Raw genomic sequence first — 25002 nt, 5'->3', positions numbered from 1 at the left:
ACCTCCTACACCATCATCATCTCATTTTTTAAAAAATTATTGCTGGGCAGTGGTGATACACACTTTTAATCCTAGTACTTGTAAGGCAGAGAAAGGTGAAACTCTGTGAGTTCAAGGATAGCCTGATCTATAGATCAAATTACAGATCAGTCAGGGCTACGCAGAGAAACCCTGTCTCGCAAATCAAAAAAAAAAATTATTGTATTATTCTATGTGGATGGGTATTCAGCCTGCAGGTATGTCTGCAAACCATGTGAGTCCCTGGTGCCCAGAGAGGCCAGAAGAGGGAGGCTGGATCCCTTGGAATGGGAGTTACTGGGTCATTGGGAGCTACCATGTGAGTTCTGGGAATCAAACCCAGGTCCTCTGGAACAGTGTTCTTAACCACTGAGCCATCCCTCCAGCCTATTACATTCTTTTTTTATTTATTAAATATTTTTTTATTTATTAAGCATACAGTGTCCTGTCTGCATGTATCCCTACAGGCCAGAAGAGGGTAACAAATCTCATTACAGATGAATGTGAGCCACCATGTGGTTGTTGGGAATCGAACTCAGGACCTCTGGAAGAAGAGCCAGTGCTCTTAATCTCTGATCCATCTCTCCAGCCATTTTATTTATTTTTATGTGCATTAGTGTTTGCTTGTGTAAATGTCTGTGTGAGGATGTCGGATCTCCCAGAACTGGAGCTACACAATTGTGAGCTGCCATTTGGGTGCTGGGAATTGAACCTGGGTTCTCTGAAAGAGCAGCCAGTGCTCTTAACCACTGAGCCATCTCTTCAACCCTGTTTGTTTTGAGACATGGTTTCTTCTTGAAGACTTGGCTGTCCTGGAACTCTGATGTCTGCCTGCCTCTGTGCCGAGTGAGTGCTGGGATTGAAGGCATTCACCACCACTGAGTAGCCTGTTACATTTTCTTAACACTCAAAGAAAAGAATCATGATTGGAATGAAGCAATATTAGCCTTGGCTGTCCTGGAACTAGCTTTGTAATCCAGGTTGGCCTCAAACTCACAAGATATTTGTCTGCCTCTGCCTTCCGAGTGCTGGGATTAAATGGGCCAGCATAGCCAGACATTTCTGTGCTGTTATTGCAGGGACTGAGTTTCAGAACCACCAGGGGAAGGGTTTGTAAAATTCCTAGTATCTCAGCTCCACTCCAGACCAATTAATGGAGTCTCTGAACGTGAATTGGTAGGGCATCTGTTGCAAAGATCTCTAGATGATGCTAATATGCAGGTGTGATTAAGAGAATTCCCACCTTAGTGAGTGGTGAACAGTCATCTGGGTGGAGGTAATTTCTCTTATATTTTTGGTTGTGAGCCTAGCCTTTAACGGCTGAGCCATCTCTCCAGCCCTGGAGGTAATTTCTCAATCTTTAAACCCAGGGGCCTAAACTACTGAATAACTGCTCTCCCCGTCTTTAAGGTACAGAGGCCTAATTTGGCAACTATTCCGATTAACAATTTAAAAATAACAGCCTAAAAACTGTTTAAACTGTTAAAAATTAATAGTCTAGAAGCAACAGTCATCAGCGCCTCCCCGCTCCGGGGGTATATGCAAAGGAAACCAAGGCAGCATCTCAAAGACTTATTGGTACTCTCATTTCCATGGTAGCTGTTTTCCTTCTTTGCTCCTCATTGTAACAGACTATCTAGTAAACGTGCGCCACCACCAATCCCCCAGCCTTGAACTTTTTTTTAAAGATTTATTTGTTATGTATACAACATTCTGCCTCCATGTATGCCCACATGCCAGAAGGCACCAGATCTCATTGCAGATGGTTGTCAACCACCATGTGGTTGCTGGGAATTGAACTCAGGACCTCTGGAAGAGCAGCCAAAGCTCTTAACCGCTGAGCCATCTCTTCAGCCCAAACCTTGAACTTTTGAATCCTTTCTTTTGTTCAAAAGCTGTGATCACAGGCATGGTCCAATATGTTCAATTTTAGTACTGCATTTTATGTAAGGGTTTGAGGATCTACAGAATTCATTATCGGGAGAGGGTAGAGACTCCCTTCCATTCCTACCCACCTCCATTACCTCCAGCAGGAATATGTCTGTTTTTATTTAGTTTTTTCCGACAATAGGTGGTGAACTCTAATAGAGCAGGCCGTTATTTTAAAATACTCATTTTATTTTATTTTTCATGCCATCGATCCTGAAATCCCCGCGAGAACTCGATAAACGCAAGAACAGCTTCATAAATGACCACGTGGACATCCCCACGGAGCCAAAACGCCCGCCACTTTTTTCTTTTCTTTTTTCCTCTCCGGGATTGAGCGGCGTCTCCATCACGTGACCCGCGGCAGCTAGCAGCCTTGGCGTCTCGGGAACCCACGTGGTCCCTCCGAACGCACGAAGGCGGCAACTGCGCAGACGCGGCTTTCTGCGCGGGCGCAGACGCTGCCCCGGCGCACGGCTCTCCTGGCAGTTGGCAAGAGCGGGAGCGGGTGAGCTAAGAGCCGGCGCCATGGTGGAGAAGGAAGAGGCCAGCGGCGGCGGCATCAGCGAGGAGGAGGCGGCGCAGTATGACCGACAGATCCGCCTGTGGGGGCTGGAGGCCCAGAAGCGGTGAGGGGCGCGGCGGGCCCGGGCCGGCGTGTGGGCCCTGAGGGAGCGGGTGGGGCTTGTTTGTAGAGCCGCGTCGGGATTGATGCACCTGGGTTCCCTAGTGACTTGGAAAGGACGAATGGAGGATGTTTCTGGAAAGTATGGGAGGTGGAGACGTCCCCCGGGTGGTAGCGCGAGTGTCCTCGGAGGAGGTGGAGAAGAGTGAGGATTCGAACTCGGTGATGGTTGTCTATCGGGAGGCTTTTTAGATCGTAAGAGGGCGGGCATGCGTGCAGAGGGTGGGGGCGGGGTGAGCTCATCAACTTCATTTGGTGGGAACCTGTGTTGGAAGCCCTGGGTACCTGGCAAACCCTGAAAAAGGGACACCTGCAGAGGCTCAGAGTGGCCGAATTTATTGAGCACATTGCCAAGGGTTCTGTTCCCCGTCCCTTCCTCCCTCCCTCCTCCGCCCCAAAGACAGGGTTTCTCGGTGTAGCCCTGGCTGTCCTAGAACTCGAGATCTGCCTGCCTCTGCTTCCCGAGTGAGCTGGGATTAGTGTGCTACCACAGACGACTTTCTCTTTTTAAGTTGTTGTTACTGTTATTATTATTATTGCTGGGTATGGTTTTGCATATCGTTAATTCCGGCCCTCTTGAGACTGAGGCAGACAGTCCTCCGTGAGTTCGAGGAAAGCCTGGTCTATATAGCTTCAGGACAGCCAGGGCTACACAGTGAGATCGTGTCTCAAAACCAGTTATTGTTTTTATAGCCCAGACTGACTTTAACTTGCAGAGAGATCCTGCATGCACCACCACACCTTGGTTTTCTAAGCATTTTTGGGGGAGAAGTTTTAAATTTTCTGTATTTATGTGTATGTGTTCTATGGTGTGGCTATGTCAAAGGACAACTTTGTGCAGTCAGTTCTATTTCACCTTTATGTGGATTCTGAGGTTTGAACTCAGGTTACCAGGCTTCCCCCAGACCTTCAAGACAAGCAGTTTGCTTGATGAGGTGTCGTACTTGGACTCCCTGAACACATTTTATGGAGCAAAATAGGCCCTTTCCCCACTTGAAGCTTATATTCTGATGGGGACTGAGAACAGTATTTATAAACAATAAGATTCCAAAATAATAAGGCTCCAGGGTAGTGGCACACCTGAAATCCCAGCACTTAGGATGCTGAAGATGGAGGAGTGGGCTCAAGGATATCCTGCAGTACATAGTGAGTTTGATGCCATTCTGTGCTATATAGTGACTGACACCTTACCTCAAAAAATCAAAAACACTGCCAGGCTTGGCAGGCCAGGGCTGCATACATACCCTCCAAATAAACTAGAAAACTGTACATTGATGAGGTGCCTCTCACTTGTAATCCCAGGTTGAGGAGGGAGGGAGGTGCCGTATAAACTAGATCTGTGGGTGAATGTCTATAATTGTAGCACTCAATAGGTAGATGCAGGAAGATCAGAAGTTCAAGGCTAGCCTTGGCATAGTGGCGTATACCTTTCTTCCCAGTGAGTTTGAGGCCAGCTAGTCTACATTATGAGTTCCAGGTCAACCACTGCTACATAGTGAGACTCTCTTAAAAAGTGGGGGTAGGGTGGGGTGTTAAGAGAGCTGGCTATTCTTGCAGTAGACCAGATTTGGTTCCTCAACCATGTGTAATTCAAGGTTCAGGGAATCTGACATCCTCTTCTGGTCTCTGTGGGTACTGCACACATGTATTGCACATACATAACTCAGATGTTTGCACACATACACATAACATCTCTGAAGAAAAGAGGAGTAAATCTGAGATAGAAGTAAATGAGATAGCATATAAGCAGCTCCTACACTCAGAAGACATCAGTGAATTTTATACATTATTAGACAACTCTAGACAACCAGCAACAAAAGAGGGGAAAGTATTAAGAGTTTTGAACCAAGCTGGACGGTGGTGGCACACGCCTTTAATCCCAGCACTTGGGAGGCAGAGGCAGGCAGATCTGTGTGAGTTCGAGGCCAGCCGGGTATACAAAGCCATAGAAACCTTGTCTTGGGGGGGTAGGAAGAATATTGAACCACTGATATCCCCAAGAGTTAAGAACAGTTACAGACAGTTCCAGTGTTAGGGATAGAATCATATACTAGGCTTGTATGTTTCACCTGGGGTACCAACACTTTAGCCTCCCAGTGTATCCCAGCAAATTGTTAATTTTTCCTTTGAGATTGGGTTTTGTTCTAGACTAGGCTGCTAACAAACTTGGAAGAGTCCTCCTGCCCATTCCTAGGACTGTTGGCTCATCAGTTTTTTTTTTTTTTCTTTTTCTTTTTTTTTTTTTTTTTTTTTTTGGTTTTTCAAGACAGGGTTTCTCTGCAGCTTTTTTAGAGCCTGTCCTGGAACTAGCTCTTGTAGACCAGGCTGGCCTCGAACTCACAGAGATCCGCCTGCCTCTGCCTCCCGAGTGCTGGGATTAAAGGCGTGCGCCACCACCGCCTGGCTGGCTCATCAGTATTGAACATTCTTACAAACCCTGACCACGAGTTCAAGGTCAGCCTGGGCTACAGGAGACTTTCTCAGAAACAAAACAAGTAATTTCTGTTTTGCTAAGCATTTTCCTTCTGAGGATTTTATTATGAAACAGAGCTTTATGTTCTTTTGGTGAAATTCGATGTGTCTTGTATTTGGGCAAGTCACTTAGTTTGGTTAGACTTCCTCATGGGTTGACCTATGCACAACCCACTCATTAGGTGGGTGTGTGGTAGAGTGCTTGCTTAGCATATACAAAGCCCAGGCTCACTGCATAAAAAAGGGCTCAGTAGCTCGTCTCCCTAATCTCAACCCCATTTCTCTTCCTGAAAAAGAAAAAGAAAAACACTCCACAAAGATTAGAAGGTCATTTTGGGCTTCTAGGAAAGTAGCATTTTGTCTGATACCTAATGAATGGGTCATTTGTTTAAACTTGGAGGGAGGCAGATGGGATCCTTTAATGCCAGGGTCCTTTGTTGGAAGCAGCTTTAGTTTCTGAGAAGGGAACCTGGTTTAGTCTTAGCAGGTTAGCAGGGAAAAGAATGTAGAATGAACTGAAATGAGAGGATCCACAGTACTGGGTCCAGTAAGGAGCTTGCAGAGAGATCATTCAAAGCTTTGAACAGTTTTTTCTTTTTTTAAGATTTATTTATTTATTATGTATACAACATTCTGCCTCGATGTATGCCCGCACTCCAGAGGAGGGCGCCAGATCTCAGTACAGATGGTTGTGAGCCACCATGTGGTTGCTGGGAATTGAACTCAGGACCTCTGGAAGAGCAAGCAGCCAGTGCTCTTAACCTCTGAGCCATCCCTCCAGCCCCCAGCTTTGAACAGTTTTAAGATGTAGCTCACATTGTAAGATTGTCTGGACTGATCAGTGGTTAGTATATGAATCCTTGAGTTATACCCCTGTGTAGGGCAAATAAAATATGTCTTTGAAATGGGGACAGAAAGTTGTAAGGGACAAATGGAGGCAGAGAGGCCAAATGTATTTCAATAGGATCTCCTGCAACCCATCTTGTCCTTATACTCTGTCTGATCACCTTAAACTTTTGATCCACTTTGCCTCTACTACCTTTGTCTCTGAAGTGCTTGGATTCCAGTGTGTGCCACACCCCAGTTATGCTGTCCTGGGGATGGAATCCAGTGTTTTGTGAATGCTAGGCAAGTACTCTGCCAACTGAACTTTAGCCACAGCTCCTTTGTTTTTGTGCTTTTAAGAAACAGGGCCGAACATGCCTCTCGCAAAGGATCTCCTTCATCCCTCTCCAGAGGAGGAAAAGAGGAAACACAAGAAAAAGCCCCTGGTGCAGAGCCCCAATTCCTACTTTATGGATGTGAAGTGCCCAGGATGCTATAAAATCACCACGGTCTTTAGCCATGCACAGACGGTAGTCTTGTGTGTCGGCTGCTCCACTGTCCTCTGTCAGCCTACAGGCGGGAAAGCAAGACTGACAGAAGGATGCTCCTTCAGGAGGAAGCAGCACTGAAAAGCACCTGATTCGAGATGAGTGGGAACCATCCCAATAAACACATTTTGGATATATATATATATATTATATATATATATAAAAGAGAAAGAAACAGGGCTGGGTCATGGCGCATGCCTTTAATCCCAGCATGCTGGAGGCAGACGCAGATGAAGTTCCCTGAGTTCGAGGACAGCTTCATTTACAGAGTGAGTTCCAGGATAACCAGGGCTACACATAGAAACTGTCTAGAAAAACCAAAAAAAGAAAAAGAAACAGGGTTTTGGGCTATTGAGATTGACTCAGTTAAGAACACTTAACTGCTCTCTCAGGAGTCTGGAATTTGGTTCCTGGTACCCATATGGCAGCCTCCAACTTCCTACAGCTCTGCTTTCAGGGAATCTAGCCTCTGTGGTTCCTGCACACATGTGGCACACAAAAAATGCTTGCAATGCAAACAAATACAAAATAATTAATTTTTTTTTTTTTTTTTTTTTTTTAGAAACAGGGTCTTGCTTGTTCTTGCTGGGTTAGAGTAATTACCTTTCTGCCTCAGCTTCCTACTTAGCTGGAACTACATGTGCTTTCTTACTCCTGGGTCCAGTTGAAATTTGTGGGTGAGAACTGATGATTGCATAGGTTAGGGTCTAGTTTTCGCATATGGAAGAAGGTGGATAAACCACATTGTTTTGTATGTTGTGCATTTTTTCAACTCAAAAAATAATTGTGCCTCAAACCAAACTTCATTGACTACAGCATTTCTTTTGTGAAAGCTTGTATACAATTTTTATGTTCATGTACTTCTGTAGAATTGATTCCAAGAAGGGGAATTGCTACTTCAGAGAATATGAATAATAGCTACTTCATTAAGTGCCAGATAGTGTTTTAGTCCTTTTCATATAATTGAGGCATAAGTAAGTTTTAGTCTCTGGGGTTCTGTCATGTGGTTAAGATTAAAAATATGGCTAGGCGGTAGTGGTGCACACCTTTAATCTCAGCACTTGGGAGGCAGAGGCAGGCGGATCTGTGAGTTCAAGGCCAGCCTGGTCTACAAGAGCTAATTCCAGGACAGGCTTCAAAAGCTGTAGAGAAACCCTGTCTCGAACCCCCCCCCCCCCAAAAAAAAAGATTTAAAAATATGATACTCATTTTGGTTGTTGCTGAATAAAGTGGGCAATTCCAGACCACTCATTGTAAGGAACTATTTTGTAATGGTTGTGGGGTGGGGAACAGGAGAAGCCCTATAGTTACCTGAGACTGGGCAGAACCCTTTTCTTTCTGTAAATTTGTACACACAGCAGCCCTCTTTTCAGTGTTTCAATTCTCTGTGTGCGTTTTGAGGCAGGGTCTCAACTGCAACCCAAACTGGTCTGGAACTTCCTATGGTGTGCTGGGATTACATGTGTGAGCCACCTCTCCCAGCTTGCTTCATTCTGTACTTTTGATCCTCCTGCCTCATCCTCCTGAGCAGCTGGGATGACAAACCTGCTCCATAAGGCCTGTTAGAGACCTTAATATTGCTGTTGCAAGGAAAGTTCTGGAGAGGTCATTTTTCCTTGAGTGTGCTATGGTAGGAAAGACCCCTGGAACTGGCAGGATGGTTTGGCAGGTAAAAGGCATTTGCTGCAAAGCCTGACATCATGGCTTCAGTCTCAGGGACCCACATAGTGGAAGAACAGAATGGACTCTTGAGTTTCCTCTGACCTCCCCATATGGCCATGGCATGCATTCACACAAAAATAATTTAATAAAAATTTGAAAAGAAAGACCTGTATGTTAATATTTTTTCTCATTGCTGTGATTTATTTCGAGGGTACAGTCCATTGTGACAAGAAAGCCAGGCAACAGCATTGTGTGTCAGACAGCTGGTCTCTATGCAGTTGGTCAGGAAAGAGGTGAACAATCCATGCTCTGCTCCCCGCCCACTTTTTAAACTTTATTATTTTGTTTGCTCGTTTAGGAAGTATCTCTCTAGACCAGGCTGGTCTTGAACTCATAGAGGTATGCCTGCTGCTGCCTCCTGAATGCTGGGAATTTTACTTATTGAATGTTTGTTGGGGGGTTACATATCTTGGCATGTGTGTCAGAAGACAGCTTTGTGAACTTGGTTCTCTGCTAACTTTCGTGGCTTCTGATAATGGAATGCATGTCCTCAGGCTTCCATCCTCAGGCAGCAAGCACTTTTTCTTGTGGACTCTCTCTTTTTTTCCTGAATGTGGATCCACTCCATTGATGGTGTCATAGTTAGGGTAGGTCTGCCCTCTTCTATTGAACTTTTCTTTCTCTTCGTTTTTTGTTATTTGAGACAGGGTTTCTTTGTGTAGCTCTGACTGTCCTGGAACTAACTATGTAGACCAGGCTAACCTCAACTCACAGAGATCTACCTGCCTCTGCCTCCTGAGTGCTTGGATTAAAGGTATGTGACACCATTGTTGCCCAGCCTATTTAATCTTTCTATAAACACTGTCATAGAACATACCCAGACCTGTGTGTACATGGTGATTCTAAGTCTAATCAATTTGACAGTGATATTAATCACCATGGGCTCTGGGGAAATGGCATTAGGGTGAGACCTTGAGTGGGCCAGGGAGGAAGAGGTGGTGTGTTTAAGGGCCTCTGATTTTGAAGTCTGGAGATGGAAAGCCGAGGGCATGCTTGGTGGTAAGTAGTCTGGTACTAATGGGAGATAAAGCTAGTAAAGTAGTGTAGATAAGTTCTGAACTACGTGTGAGCTGTAGATTTTATCAAATGGGAATGGAACTCAGTTGCTTGCCTTCCTCATAATGCACGAAGTCCTGCGTTTGATCCACATATACTGGGCAAAAAGGTGTACATCTATCAGTACAGTGGAGGAAGAGGCTGGAGGGTCAAAATTCAAGCCTATTCTCTGCTACAAAGTTGTAGAGCAACCTGTGATGTATGAGACCAAGTCTCAATTCTTTTTGAGAGTGGGTGCTGAAATTCCAGATTCAAGTGTTTGGCTAGACAGGCTTTGATAATGAAGGTGGTTGGGGCTGAAGAGTTGGGTAAGTCTGTGCAGCGTTTGTTACATGCCAGGTATTGCACAAGAATGTAGATGATGTTTTTGTTTGTGGTCCTGACAAGCTTGAAACTCTGATGACACATTTGCAGTACAAGCCTGTGTTTATCTGCCCCCTTTTTTGTTTTTTGAGACAGGTAAGTTCCTGGCTGTGCTGGAACTTACTCCGTAGATCATGCCTGTGCTTCAAACTCGTGCTTGTTTGAAAACCATGGGGAAAGGAGAGAGCCAACCAACTTCTAAAAGTTTCCTGTGATCTCACTCATTCATGTACACATCACACAAATTTTATTTTTTTTAATTTACATTTTATTTATTTATTTTGGTGATTTAGAGACAGGGACTCACTATGTAGCTCTGGCTGTCCTGGAACTCACTCTGTAGATAAGGCTGTCCTCGAACTCACAGAAATGGCCTGCGTTTGCCTCCTGAGTGCTGAGATTGAAAGTATGTGCCACCATGCCTGGCTAAACTTCTTTTATTTTAAATCTTTTTTATTGATTTTATTGAGCTATACATTTTTCTCTGCTCCCCTCCCTAAATGATAACTTCTTAAAGTTTCCTTTTTAGAATATTCATTTCTATTACATAGCCATAAAATTGGTTTTCATATAAACTAGATAGGCATCATCATGCCTTACTGATTATTATTATTATTTTTTTTTTTTTGTTAGAAAGGGTTTCAAAGCTCAGGCTGACCTCAAGCACCTTGAGTTTCTGATCCAAGTGCTTGGGATTATAGGGCTTGCCCCCACATCCCCCCCAACCAGCTTTGTTTTGTTTTTAGCTTTATAATTTTATAGTGCTATAACCTAGGCTGGCTTCAAACTCCCAATCCTGCTGCCTTAGGTTCTTGAGTGCTGGGATTAGGGATGCACTCCAGCACCCTAATGACCCCTGTGCTTATTAAAGGCTCCTAAATGTAATTCTATGTAAGCACTCATGATCATTGGGGTAATTTTGAAGACCCCTTGGTGTTCTCCAGGTGCTGGTACTTGGACAGAGCTGGCCTACTGTTTCACAGACCCAGGACAGCAGTAGCGCTAGGATTGCTAGCAGCTTTTGGGTTACCAATCCCCAGTGTGGCTGTGATGGACTGCACTGCCTGGCTCTTAGGGCTTCAGAAGCAAGGTCTGAATTGCTTCTCAGGCTTTATACATTCTGACTTTAGATGTGGATCAAGACTTTCAGGATGCTGTGAAACAAGCCTGCCTCTCACAACTGGGTTACTTTTTTGTTTTGCTTTTGTTTTTTGTCTCATTTCTTTCTCTTGACAGAGATAAAGCAATTCCCCTACCCATTGTTTTTGTTGTGCTCAGGCTGGCCTGAAACTGTGGATCCATGCATGACTCAGAACCCAACTCCTTATCCACCTCCCCAGTGCTGGGATTACAAGTGTGTGCCTGTAATCTCATTCTTAAACACACTTTAATGCTACCAAATGTTTTGCATGTGTACTCCAGATTAAATAATGTTCTCTTGCTGAGTTGGAGTCATATCTCATTAATAAAGCACTTGCAAGAGCCCCTGAGTTCAGTCCCTCGTTCCACAGTAAATATACTTGCCCTTTTTGGTTATCATACTAGTCTGAGTAGCTATGCACACATAACCACCCCGGTCTTCTGTTAACTGTGACATCATCTCACCATTTGGCTTAGACTTGAGTCCAGAATTCTTTAATGCCCACAAGCCCTCATGCCTTGCCCCTCATTCTCTTACCTGGCATATGTCCCTTGTGCACTGCTTTGCAGCCTCTGTGTTCTTGCTGTATCTGAAAAATGATAAACCAGGCATCCGTTTCCTGAGCTTGTGTGTTTACAGGTTTAGTTTTCTATTGTTGGAATGCTTTCTTTTCAACTGTCTCTATGTTGATTGGTTGTTTACTTCCTTTTGATTAAAAAACAGGGTTTTTTGTCGTTGTTGAGACAAGGTCTCTGTAATCAAGTCTTGGACTTGAATTTTTGGAGCTCCCTCCTGTCTCAGCTGGAGGTTTTCATCATTATCACTGTACTGTTTAAAATTTTCTTTCATTGCTGTTGATTTGTTTTTCGGAACAGGATTTCTCTGTGTAGTCTTGGCTGTTGTGGAACTCTGTAGACTAGGCTGGCCTTGAACTCACAGAGAACTGCCTACCTTTACATCTTGAGTGCTGGGATTAAAGGCGTGTGCCTTTGTCGTCTTTTTATTTTATTTTATTTTTTTGTGGTTCTGGGGAATCATGCAGGACCTTATATGTGGAAGGCAAAATTCTACCACCTGAGCTATAGCCCCAACCCCAAAAGACTCTTCAGGTCTTTTGCTTGAAGAGCTACCTTATTATCCATTGCTGTTTACACACTGTAGAGAGGGTACATGCCATGGTAGGTGTTCTGTATGGGATAGTTTGGGACCTATTTTCTTTCTTTTTCTTTTTTTTTTTTCTTTTTTTTTCTTTTTCTTTTTTTTTTTTTGGTTTTTTCGAAACAGGGTTTCCCTCCTGTAGTTTCTAGAGCCTGTCCTGGATCTAGCTCTTGTAGACCAGGCTGGCTTCAAACTCAGAGATCCGCCTGCCTCTGCCTCCCGAGTGCTGGGATTAAAGGCGTGCGCCACCACCGCCCAGCTGGGACCTATTTTCTAGATCTGAAGATTCAGTGGTGCTTCAGTGAATATAGTGAAAAAAAATTTTTTTTAATCGTCTTGTAATTGAGCAAGTCCCACTAGTTGGGGTCAATCAAGTTAACATAGCAGGTATCTTACAGGCTTCGAGCTTCCCGGGTGTTGATTGTCGGCATGAAAGGACTTGGGGCTGAAATTGCCAAGAATCTTATCCTGGCGGGAGTGAAAGGACTGACCATGCTGGATCACGAACAGGTATGTATCCCTCTGCTCGCCCTGTCTCCCCTCAAGATGCAGTGCTGTTGAGTTTGGCAGTACAAACCCAGGTTCAGTGATACGGTAGTTGGGAGACCGAGGCCTTGAGGCTTATTTATAGCCTTCATTCCTAAACTACTGATTCACAGTTCTGGGGTGGTTCAGGAATGGGTACATTTAAAAGATGTCTCAGTTCGATGTGATGTTATATGCCTATAATCCCAACACTCAGGAGATTGCAAATTCAAGCCTAGATTTTGCTACATAAGTGAGACTCTTAAGAAAAAAGCCAAAATAATCTCGATGTAGATGGTTCACTGACATTACTTTGAAAAATACTGAATCCGAGAAAAGGTATCTCTCTATCTATCTATCTATCTATCTATCTATCTATCTATCTATCTATCATCTCTCTCTATCTATCATCTATCTATCTATCATCTATTTATCATCTGTCTGTCTGTCTATCATCTATCTATCTATCTATCATCTATCTGTCTGTCTGTCTATCATCTATCTATCATCTATCTATCCATCCTGCTTACACAGAGGAGAACGTGAGCATCCAGTATTAACTGAGAAGCATATGGAGGTACTACAGCAGCACCTGGTTCCAGTGTAGCTTTTTCCAGCCTGTCTTTTGTTCAGATGTGTTTCTGTACACATCTCCAAGCCTCAGTGGCATGTGTGTTCTCTAACAATTTTTTTGTTTATTTGCTTGCTTCTCTGTGTTTTGAGGCAGGAACTCACTAGTTTAGGCTGCCTTGGAACTGCAGCGTCGCCTGAAAGCTACATAAGATCTAGTCTCAAAAATCTAGAACTTTCTACTGCAATATGAAGTGGAACTTGGGCTTCACTTACTTATTGTCACAGTCACAAGCAATTGTTTAAGACAGGATCTCTCTGTGTAGACCAACCTCCCTCTGCCTCCTGAGTGCTGGGACTAAAGGCATGCTTCACTATATATAGCAGGCAGCTGTAACTCCTTTTAAGACTAGCTCTCTACTTTGTAGGTACTGGCTTGGAACTTTGTATGTAGACCAAGCTGACCTCAAACTCTCAGTGATCGATCAGCCAGCCTCTGCTTCCATAGTGCCGAGATTAAAGGAATGCACCATTGCTCCTGGCATTTTTATTGTTACTGTGATAGAATTTCAGTTACCTAAAACTGTCTTCAAACCTCAGCTGAAGGTCACCTTGAACTTCTGATCTTGCCTCCACTTTTCCAATGCTCTCATTATAGACATGAGCCACTGTACTCTTATTTATGAAACACTTGAGGTCAAACGCAGGACTTCATGCTTGCTAGGCAAATACAATGCCAGCTAGGCTATTATCCCTACCTAAAAATTGATTTTTAAGTTAAACCTAAGGGGAGAGTAGCATTGCGGTGCATGCCTGTAAATCCCAGCATTGAAGAAGCAGAGGCAGGAGGATTGCTGCAGGCTTGAGGTCATCTTGGGCTACATATCAAAACTCTCAGACAACAAGCATTTTTTAAAAAATGAAAGAAAACCTAAGGAAATTTTTGTGAGCAGTCAGGACAGAGGACTTGTCTAAGACTACAGTGCCCTCTAGAGGCAGGACCACACAGAGGCGAATTAGTACACCTGCCACCAAGACACTTTGTATTTGATGGCTCTTGGTATCAAGAACGCAAATGGGATTTCACAAGCCATCATCTGGCAGTGAGACTCCAGTGGGTCCATCCTATACCAGCATGTGTGTGATGTGGTTCTGATGCTATGTCAGAAGAGTGCTAAGGCATAGGCTGATTTTCTTCCCTTACTTACTTGGAGGGCCTCAGTGCCTTCTCCTTTTTTGAAGTAGTGGTCCTCAACCCCAGCTACACTGGAGAGAACCTGGGCAGTGGTAATATAAAAGCTTCTCAGGGTTAAGTTAGGTATGGTGGTTTCTAATGGACTTTCTGTAGTCTAGTGCTGGTCGGCTTAACTAGCTCAACCCCCAACAGATAAATTTAATAGTCCATAAATATACCATGCTTTTCCTCCTGCAATTTCCCTAAGAACACTCCCGATAGGCAGTGATGCAAAATAGTTCAGAAGACTGTGGAACCTTGTAGACTTGGCTATAGGGTCAATGAGTTGTTTTATGGAATTTTGCATTGTGAAGTGAATGGCCCTGAGCTAGACTTTTATGCACAGCTCTGTATTTCAGAGAACCTTGTTGAGAGAATGTCTCATCAGGGAAGAGATGAGACGGGACCTGAGAGCTGAGGGAAGTAGAACATTGTGTGGTAGGTGTTATCTGTGGATTGATAAGCATCTATATCACAGGTTTCTGTACACGTAGGTAACAACAATCAGTGGTTGAACCAAGATTTGAATTGGGGATTTGAATCTAACCTGAATTGCCCTTAATCACAGATTCCAGCCTTGCAGTAGGGAATGATCCCTGAAGAACAGGATGTGGTAACGTAAAAAACATGCCCCTGTAGAGGGTTGGTTTGAGAAGTTCATTCATTTTTTTGATCCTAAGGAAGGATTTGGTCTTAAGATAGTTGGTAGGTAATTGGGGTGGTGGTAATAGGGGGAGATAACTTACTAGCTCTAGTGAGGTGGTAAAGTGATTTGCTAAATTAAATATTTTGTGTGTGAAATACTTTGAGAGATATCGGAGTCTGGTTCTAGCCCGGACCATAAATTATTTCTATCAACCAGATCCCAGCATAAACTATTTCTCTCTGGACCAGTGTGGAGATGTGGAAATAAAGACGTAACTCACATGGCTTTATCAGGAGGGAGATTCTCAGTGATCCCTCATGAAGTCCTGAGTTTACATCCTGAAGAATCCCTTTTGTTTATTCTCCAAACAGCCTTATATACCAAAACTTAACCAAGAGGAAAATACACTAGCATTCTGTTTCCTAGGTAACCAGGTGAATGGCTTTTAGTCATGTCCACAACTACCTGTCTGCAGTGTATGCTATCTGTCACTTAGGTTTGAATTAGCATCTCTATCAGGCATCCTCCAAATTACAAAAAAAGGAGCAAAACCACATCCTGACCTTTTGTTAGGTTAGTGACAGCCTGTCTGGAACCCTTCTCAGGTGTGGCCTATGGCTTGATAGCTTGGCTGTCATACCATATAGAAATATGGGCCTACAGAGAGATATGGAATCTGTTTACTAGTAGTCCTGGTCTTTGAGGTGCTTGTTTCCATTCCAGCACCCGGCAGGGAGGTCAGACTAAGGGTCCTGTGTGTGCTAGGGAAGAAGCATTTTTTATTTTGTTTCGTTTTTCCAGACAATTCTCTGTGTAGCTTTGGGGCCTGTCCTGGAACTCACTTTGTAGACCAGGCTAGCCTCGAACTCAAAAGATCCACCTGCCCCTGCCTCCCAAGTGCTGGGATTAAAGGTGTTCATCTGGCTGGGAAACAATTTACTACTGAGCACTAGTAACCAGTCGTTTTGTTAGCAATTAAAAAATCTGAACAAATATAAGGAAGGCAGAGGCAGGCGAGTTCAAGACCATCTTGGTCTACAGAGTGAGTTCCAGGACAGCTAGAGCTTTTATACAGAGAAACCCTCCCTCAAAAAACAAACAAATAGAAAAAATCAGAACACACTTAAATAGAGGAGATATTAAACTTTGGAGAGAGTTTCTCTTATAAGCACAAGGGGGTGCTGTTTAATCATCAATGGCCAGTTTTAAACCAATAACAGGTTTAAAACTCCAGAAGGAAGAACCGGAGTTGGTGTTAGAGTTTCTGTCGCTGTTGTAAACACTTGACCAAGAGCAGCATGGGAAGAAAACATTTTATTTCAGCTCGCAACTCTGAGGTCACATTCAGTGACCCAGGGAAGTCAGCGCAGGAGTTCAAGGCGAGAACTGAGACAGGCCTTAGGGAGTACTGCCTGCTGGCTTACTCAGCTTGCTTGTTTAGAGCATCTAGGATCACCTGCCCAGGCGCCACCACTGATGAGGGCCTTTTCTCACTTTGAATTTCCTCTTCCCTAATAATTTTTGTGTCATGTTGACCAAAAAAACCAAACAGAAACCTCAAAATCTAATACCACTATTCAACTATAACTTTTCTTGCCTAATTTGTTTTGTTTTTTTGATATTTTTTAAGACAGGGTTTCTCTGTAATAGTCAACTATTCCTGTCCTGGAACTCACTTTGTACGAGGCTGGCCTCAAACTCAGATCTGTCTGCCTCTGCCTCTCAAGTGCTGGGATTAAAGGCGTGTGCTTAGATTAACATTGCAAATTTTTTTTTTTTTTTTTTTTTTTTTTTTTTTTTTTTTTTTTTTTTTTTTTGGTTTTTCGAGACAGGGTTTCTCTGCAGCTTTTTTAGAGCCTGTCCTGGAACTAGCTCTTGTAGACCAGGCTGGCCTCGAACTCACAGAGATCCGCCTGCCTCTGCCTCCTGGAGTGCTGGGATTAAAGGCGTGCGCCACCACCGCCCGGCTTTAACATCGCAATTTTTAAATAAAAGTCCTAAAGTAGTTAAAATTTCAAACACTTTATCTTTTTACACTTCCAGAATACCTTTCAAGGTTTCTCTAAAATACCTAAAGTTGGTCAGCTGTGTGCTCAGGCAAAAAAAGAAAGAAACTAAATGCTTCCTACTGTAGTACAGTCACAGCAAAACTAAAATCCAACAGAGTAAAGCTTTGCTTCTTTGACTCGGGCTTTTCTGGGCTTCAAAGATCATGCGGTGCTCCATGCCACAGCTGCTGCTGTCCTTGGTCCTGGCATCTCTGTGGCAGCAGGACTGCACATTCACCACAAGACCCTCTTGGACTTTCCAACACAGGCCCCTCCTAGACTTCCCTCATGCACTCTGACCCTGCTGTACCTCAGTTGCTCTCTACAGCTCCTTCATGTCTTCAAAAGCAGTATCTCTAGAGGACTCTTACACATTGTTGAGTTTGGCTGCTAGCACAGTGTTTGGTTTTGGCCGCCTCCAGACTACCAGCTACTGTGTGCTGACCCCGAACAAACATTTCCTAGAAGTTTTTGCCTCAGTGATATTGGCTGATCTCTGTTTCTGTGTTTTTATTTGTTTGTTTTGTTCGTGTGTGTGTTTTCAAGACAGGGTTTCGCTGTAGTTTTTTATTTTTTTAAGTTTTAATTTTTTTCTTTTACTTTATTTTATTTAGTTAGTTTTTTGGTTTTTCGAGACAGGGCTTCTCTGTAGCTTTTGGAGCCTGTCCTGGAACTAGCTCTTGTAGACCAGTCCAGGCTGGCCTCGAACTCATAGAGGTCTACCTGCCTCTACCTCTCGAGTGCTGGGATTAAAGGCATGTGCCACCCCCCTCCCCCGGTTGTTTTTTTGTTTGTTTTTTTCTGAGACAGGGTTTCTCTGTGTAGCCCTGGCATGTGCTGGAACTAAGCAAACCAGGCTGGTGTCGAACTCAGAGATTTGTCTGCTTCCACTTCTCTAGTACCAGCACTAAAGGCATGCATCACCATGATCAGTGCTCGCGCGCTCTCTCTCTCTCTCTCTCTCTCTCTCTCTCTTTCTCTCTCTCTCTCTCTTTTTCTTTCCTGAGACAGGGTTTCTCTGTGTAACAGAGAAACTGACTGTCTCTGGCTGTCTTGGACTTTTGTAGATCAGACTGGCCTTGAACTCACAGAGATCTGCCTCAACCTCCCAAGTGATAAAGGTGTGTGTCACCATGCCCAGTTTAGACAAATAAATTTCTGTAGGAACAATAATAGCAATTGGTTGTGGGCATTTTAGTATCCTTATAGGCTCAATGTCTTTGAGATTTTCATTGCAGAAAGATTAAAAAAATTAAGGAGAATTTTTTTTCCTTAGGTATCTCCAGAAGATCATGGAGCTCAGTTCTTGATTCGAACTGGGTCAGTGGGCCAAAATAGGGCTGAGGCATCTTTGGAACGAGCCCAGAATCTCAACCCCATGGTGGATGTAAAGGTGGATACTGAGGATATAGAGAAGAAGCCAGAGGCATTCTTCAATCAGTTTGATGCGGTGAGTCTCTTAATATTAAGCCTGCTGTGAGAGTCAGCAAGTTTAAGTAGTAGTGGAAGCCCAGTGTGGGTTCACTCCTGTAACCCCAGTGCTTAGGAACAGAGGCAGGAAGGAGGACTGTTCACTGTTTCAGGCTTGAGGCCAGCATGGACAACATAGTAAGATTAACTGTAGGCTTACTAGACCTTTCAAGTAACACATTCTGAGTTTTCCTCTCATGTACATTTATAAACTTCTAATCTTTAGGTTTGACACATTCAGTATGTTTCTGTGTAGGTCCAGTCTGTTGGACCTATTGTGTTTGGTTGTGAGGTGCCTGCTTTGTACTGGTTGCTTCTGTCTTGATTTATGTTCCCCCAGACTAAGTTTCAGCATTAGTATTTTATTTTCTTTCATAATCTTGCTTGTGTTGAAATCTTAAGTTGTTGATTAATTTTGTTGCCAGCTGGACTTATATGTTAGAAATAATGGAGCTGCAGCTTGTGTTTTGTGTTTAAAAAAAAAAAAAAAAGAGCATACCTAGCCAGGCTTGGTGGCATATGCCTAAATCCCAACATTTGGCAGATGGAGGCAGGAGGAATAGAAAAGAAATAAAGACAGAGTTTGAGGCCAGCCTGGGCTACATAAGAGTATCTTTTTTGGGGAGGGGGTGTTCTGAGCAGGGTTTCTTGTTAAGTTCTGGCTGTCCTGTGGCTTGCTCTGTAAACCAGGCTGGTCTCAAATTACAAGGTCTGCCTTCCTCTGCCTCCCAAGTGCTGGGATTAAAGGCATGAGCCACCATGCCTGGCTGACTTTGTCTAAAAAAACTAAAGATAACCAAAAGGCAACATCTGTCTGATCTTGATTTGTCTGTACCTTTTTTTACACAACTATTTTGGCCATGGACAGAGTAACTACAATGATAAACCAGATGAGGCTTATTTAACCTCATCTACTCAATGCCAAGATGATGTGGAGGTGAAAGGAAAAGCTAAATTCTGTGTTAAGGCATATGACTTTCTCTTTTTTTGAGACAGGATCTCTAACAAAGCCCTGGATGTCCTGGAACTCACTCTGTAGACCAGGCTGACCTCAAACTCACAGAGATCTGCCTGTCTCTGCCTCTTGAGGGCTGGGATTATAGTTGTGCACTACTACTCCTGGTCACACTCATAATTAATAAATAAAATAGCCAGTTGTGGTGGTGTGTACCTTTAGTCCTAGTGCTTGGGAGGTAGAGGCAGACCTGATCTATAAGAATGAGTTCCAGGCTTGTAAGGCTACACTGAAAGAACTTTGTCTCAAAAAATAATGAAATAAAATTTTTAAAAAATTTTATGTGTGTGTCAGAGAGGTTTTCCTCAAACATGACCTATGGGTCTGTTTAAAAAAAAACTGATCTTGCTTGATATTTAGCAGATTAGATAATAGTTTAGATTACTTTGATATTGCTGTCTTTTTGGTAACTATGAAGTATAGTTTATATGTTCTTGGATTAAGGGAACAGATTGTCAAGTGGTTTTTCTTTCCAACTAGTCCTTTAGTTGTCAGAAGTGACCGTCGTATCATTTACATTTTCTGCACCCTGAAACCTTCAACTTCTCTTTTGTCTTTTAATCATAGTACCCAAAGAACCTGTTGTACCTGTTGAAACTGGTCTTAACCTTGCCAGAGAGACAGTTAATTTAAGATTTATGTAGAGAGCAGGGCAGTGAGTCACAGTTTTCAGCTCTTACCAGTCAGTTCCTGTCTCTGCAGGTGTGTCTGACTTGCTGCTCCAGGGATGTCATCGTTAAAGTTGACCAGATCTGTCACAGAAACAGCATCAAGTTCTTCACAGGAGATGTCTTTGGGTACCATGGGTACACCTTTGCAAATCTTGGAGAGCATGAGTTTGTAGAGTAAGTGTTGGGAGGAGTGGGTTGTAGGGAATGTTTCCACAGTTGGAATAGTATTTATGGCAGGAAATGAACTGTCCTTATGAAGTAGCTTACTTTGCTACAATACTTAGAACATTCTGAGACAAGCAATTAACAGATCACTAAGTAGAGTGCTTTGTGGGGTTACATTTTTGTTGTTTTTTTAAGACAGGGTTTTTCTCTCTCTGTCTGATTGTCTTGGAACTATGCTGTAAACCAGGCTGGCTTCTAACTCAAGAGATCCACCTAACCCTGCCTCTTGAGTGCTAGGATCAAAGGTATGCACTACCACGCCTGTCTTGTAGGTTCAGAATTTTAGGAGATATGTGGAGCCTACTGTTTAAAACTATGATGTCATCTGAAGCCCAAGCAGGCAGAGTTGTGTACTTAAGGGCTGGAACCCACATATGCTGTCCTTGGAAGGTGAGCTCGTTTCCCTAGTTTGTGTTTGCATGTTGAGAGATGATGGAGATAGTTAATTGGGTGGTCCTCTAGACACATTCAGCCTGCCTTTTCAAGCTCCAAGATCCAGAGCCTACTGTAGTGGAGCAGACAGACCTTATCCCCCACTTTGAAGATAAGGCTGCAGAGCTTAGTAATTCTCACATGACAAGACCTGTAGTGTTTTTTATTTACAACCTCAGTAAGTGAAAGATGGCAGATGATAGAGTACTATAAAACTATATATCCTGGGTATTTGGCCACCATCCATTAAATTTTCATTCTCTCTCTCCATGCATGCACTCAGCTTCTGAAGCCTACCTTGTCAATGAGCAGTGATACAGAGAGGCCTAGACCTGATTGGGTAGAACTTCCACTAGACAGAACTCTCATTGTTCAACCTCTCCAGCAAGTCATTGTTATTTCTCTGGCCCACAGGTTTCTTGCCTGTAAAATGAAAGTTTGAGCTGGATGGTGATGCCCTACCTAAATCCCAGTACTTGGGAGGCAGGGTTAGGTGGATCTCTGAGTTTAAGGTCTAAAAAGTGAGTTCCAGGGCTACACAGAGAAACCCTGTCTTGGGAAAAAAAAGAAGAAACTTTGAAAGGGACAAACATTTTCAACATGTTCTCACCATACAAACATTTTAGAAAGACCTGGTTCTAGGAATGTTATACATTGAACGATTATAACAAAAGCAGGCTGGGCTGTTCTAGCAGGAGATTCCCACAACAGAAGGAGGAATTAGGTTTGACTCTTTGTTTTGCTTTATTTTATTTTATTTTATTTTTGGGTTTTTTTTTTTTTTTTAATTTATGTAACAGCCCTGACTGTTATGGAACTCATTTTGTAGACCGATCTTGCTCTGCTGGGGTTAAAAGTGTGAGCCATCACACCTGCCCAGGTTTGGTTCTTCAGGTCATGATTCCTTGACAATGTTTGCAAAACAGTCTCTTTTGTTTATGGGAATTTGTTTATGCTAGGGAGTTTGCTTACACCCTTCTCTTCCACTAATCATATCAGGGACAGATGTTCCAAGAGTGGGTAACTGACTTACCAGGTCTTCATTAGCTGAGGTTAACATTTGAACCCAGGCCTCTTTGACTCCAAAGCTGTTTTGCACTTTTTCCTAGGCAGGGTTTCTCTGTGTAGCCCTGCATGTCCTGGAACTCACTCTGTAGACCAGGCTGGCCTCGAACTCAGTTATTTTGCTCTTGTACATTTATATCCTGTGAGCTGATAGCATTTTTTAAAAATTCATATTCCAGACATGTGACTTGTAACTCAAGTGTGATTTCTTTACCTTGTTACTCTCTAGAGAGAAAACCAAAATTGCCAAAGTTGGTCAAGGAGTAGAAGATGGGCCTGATACCAAGCGAGCAAAACTTGATTCACCTGAGACAACCATGATCAAAAAGGTAACGTTAAGAGCTGAAGTCAGGCCAGGTGGTGGTGGTGTACGCCTTTAATCCCAGCACTCCGGAGGCAGAGGCAGGTGGATCTCTGAGTTCGAGGCCAGCCTGGTCTAAAGAGCTAGTGCCAAGACAGGCTCTAAAGCTACAGAGAAGCCCCTGTCTTGAAAAACCTAAAAAAAAAAAAAAAAAAGAGCTGAAGTCAGAAACCCTAGGCCCCGCTACTGGACTCCACCCATCTAACCTGTTCTTTCCCTCCAAAGAAAATGTGTTTATATTCCAAATGAGATTCTTTAAGAAAAATAGAAGTCCCTTGCAATTCTGGCAGCCTATTCAAATTGCTTCAGGTACTGTTCTGGTGTAGCACCATGGTGGCCTGACATAGCAAGCTTGTTTAATTATTTGCCACAGAAGATAACCAGTTTTAACCTCTGGTGTCTGGACCAGAAGTTATTACATTTTGCCTTCCCTTACCATGTGCCCCCTTCCAATCATTTTCTTTTTTAGATTGGTATACAGGTCCTAACTGGGCAGGAGCCAGTTTAAATCTGATTTTTTTTTTTCTCTCCCTTTTCGTTCCCTTAGTAACTGTACTTGTGCGTAATGTGCATGAGTGTGCCTGGGTGTAGGCCAGGGTTTTTTTTTTTTTTTTTAAAGCCTTTATGACTGTGTGTGTGCCATGTAACAGCGCCCTCAGACCTCTTGGGGTTGGAATTACAGACAATTGTGAGTCACCATGTGACCCCGGGAGGTGCTTGGTCTCTGTAGTGTTTGCTCTACAAGCATGATGACCAAGTCCATTCCTAGATGTCGGGCTGGGGGCTGGGCATGACAGCCCATACCTGTATTTAACCCAGTGCCAGGGAGATGGAGACAAGAGGATTCTTGGGGCTTACTGGCCAGTCAGTGAAGTGAGTTCCAGGTTCATTGACAGATCCTGTCTCTAAGATAAAGAGTGGGACTGGAGCTCACCCTTGTTAGGTCTTGGGTTTAATTCCTTGTGGCCTATAAACCCAGTATGGCAGCTCATGCCTGTAATCCCAGGATTTGGGAGGTAGAGACTCTGGGCTAGAAGCTCAAAGCCATTTGCCCCAGTTCCAGGTTAGCCTGGGCTACACTAGACTTTGTTTCAGAACAAAGGTTTTCTTTGATATGTGTGTAATCGTTATATGTGGTACCCCCCTTCCCTCCCAGTATTGGGTATGGAACCTAGGGGCTTGCACTTGCTAGGTAAGCAAGTGCTCTACAACTGAGCTTCAGGGCCATTAGGAGTTTGGCCGTTATTCGGGTCTGGTGCCATGTTTCTTTTCGTTTTAGAGAAAGCAGTTGGGAAAGGGGTCAGACGCAGTGATGTCTCTAGCTGGTGTTAGGAAAGGGAATCTTGTACTAGAGAAAACAATTTAAAGTGGCTGGTGTTGGTTTTGTTAAACTGAGAAATGATGCATCCAAGCCCATATTTACTCTTTATCTTATAGATTTAAGTGTTGAGAAAATAAGCTAGTTGGAATGTCCAGTTAAAGTTGCTTTGGGGGTTAAGGGTCCGCAAAGTACAGGATTCACAGATGTGGGAGTAAGGCAGAGCTGTGTATTTTCTTTCCCTTACTTTGGTTTTTGTGTTGGGATAACTTTATCTGTGAGCCTGATAGAAATGAATTATTAAACTCTAATTTTAGTGTCTATTCACAGGACTGTAATTACCCAGAGTGAACATTAGAGTTTGGGCCAAACTGGGGTCCTTTCTTTTTGAGGCCCAGTTAGGCTTTCTCTGCATGGCTGCCTGAGTTTGATGGGGAGAGACATTGTTAACAAATGGAGGGGCACAAAAGGTGCTTTGTGGGCGGCTCTGTCAGTTTATAAATCACACCCTCTTACAAGTGTGACACTTGGCCCTGGTGTGAAGGGTTTTATGTCTTAAGGGCCTTCTCTGGTTGAGGCCCACTTTTTGCATTCAAATGGAAAAAGCCCTTGCTTTGTTAGCCATTCACAGCTGGAAGTTTCCCCAGAGTCACTTCTGATAGAGTCCACTGGGGTAGATATGGAAGCCTCTCACTATGAGGAGAATGTGTGGAGCCCAGGCCAGTACTTGGCAGTCTTGCTGTGCCATTCCTGAGAGCTCTGCCGGCACTTTGCCTTTTGTGCAGTGTCTTCCTTACAGGGGGCAGAAATTGAAGATATCAAAATATTCTCCAGCTGACATTGTTAGTCAGCTGTTACAATGGGGCTGTAGAGCTAGGATTCCAGCCCTGAGCCCTTGAGGGTGCACGGAATGCAGCACATTCCTTCTGACAATCCCCTGGATTCCAGACCTTGGCTTTGTGTGTCTCACTAGAACACAGTTCAGGCAGGGTGTGGCACTGTTTGAGTTTGTGACTTTGCCACCTGGTAGTAACAACTTCTCCATCTGGTCCAAGAGGGCCTTGGGATTTTATTTTATTTATAATTTTTTGACACAGATTCTCACTGTTGCAACCCTGACTGACCTGGAACTCAGAATGCACTCCATGCTTACCCAGATCTTCCTGCCTGTCTGAGTGCTGGGCTTAAAGGCAGCCCTGGGATTTTGAAGCTCTTTCCAGTTAAGAAGTTCCTCCACCTAGATTTTAAGGTTTCCTAAATTGTACAGAATAACTAGTTGGGCTCTACCCAGATTGCAGGATGGGGTGGGGGAAGCAGCTACTTCCTGTTTCCTGTGAAAGGCATCTGTCAGAGTCCCTCTCTCCTCCCACTTGTCCTAGGTTCAATCAAATGTTGTAAAACCACTCTGGGTTCAAGGTACATGGTGTGCTCCTAAATTAGAAACTTCAAAAAACAAAGAGGAAAAACAGAGCTTGTGGTTTTCGCACATCTAGGAAGCTTAGGCCTTT

General features: G+C 43.5%; 2 protein-coding genes across 2 annotated transcripts in view; both read left to right on the top strand.

The window, feature by feature from the left end:
* The first annotated feature begins 788 nt into the window (after positions 1 to 788).
* Sae1 (SUMO1 activating enzyme subunit 1) overlaps positions 789 to 25002 on the top strand; it is a 56529-nt gene continuing 32315 nt past the window's right edge. The window contains exons 1-5 of the mRNA XM_038339689.1: positions 789 to 2573; positions 12313 to 12424; positions 18214 to 18387; positions 20125 to 20267; positions 22045 to 22144. Of these exons, the coding sequence (XP_038195617.1) occupies positions 2473 to 2573; positions 12313 to 12424; positions 18214 to 18387; positions 20125 to 20267; positions 22045 to 22144 (630 nt within the window). The 5' untranslated portion in view covers positions 789 to 2472. The remainder of the gene's footprint in view (positions 2574 to 12312; positions 12425 to 18213; positions 18388 to 20124; positions 20268 to 22044; positions 22145 to 25002) is intronic.
* On the top strand, positions 6295 to 6579 carry LOC119820948 (40S ribosomal protein S27-like). The gene has a single exon (XM_038339691.1). The coding sequence runs from the start codon at positions 6301 to 6303 to the stop codon at positions 6553 to 6555; it is 255 nt and encodes an 84-aa protein (XP_038195619.1). The 5' UTR covers positions 6295 to 6300; the 3' UTR covers positions 6556 to 6579.

Source organism: Arvicola amphibius, chromosome 8 (genome assembly GCF_903992535.2).
Source record: "Arvicola amphibius chromosome 8, mArvAmp1.2, whole genome shotgun sequence".
NCBI lineage: Eukaryota > Metazoa > Chordata > Mammalia > Rodentia > Cricetidae > Arvicola > Arvicola amphibius.
Note: the sequence above shows the minus strand (reverse complement) of the source record. Positions and strands in the feature narration are given on the sequence as shown.

Bases quoted from the DNA above. Each gene is read 5' to 3' on its own strand.
- LOC119820948 (XM_038339691.1), top strand. From the start codon at position 6,301: ATGCCTCTCGCAAAGGATCTCCTTCATCCCTCTCCAGAGGAGGAAAAG.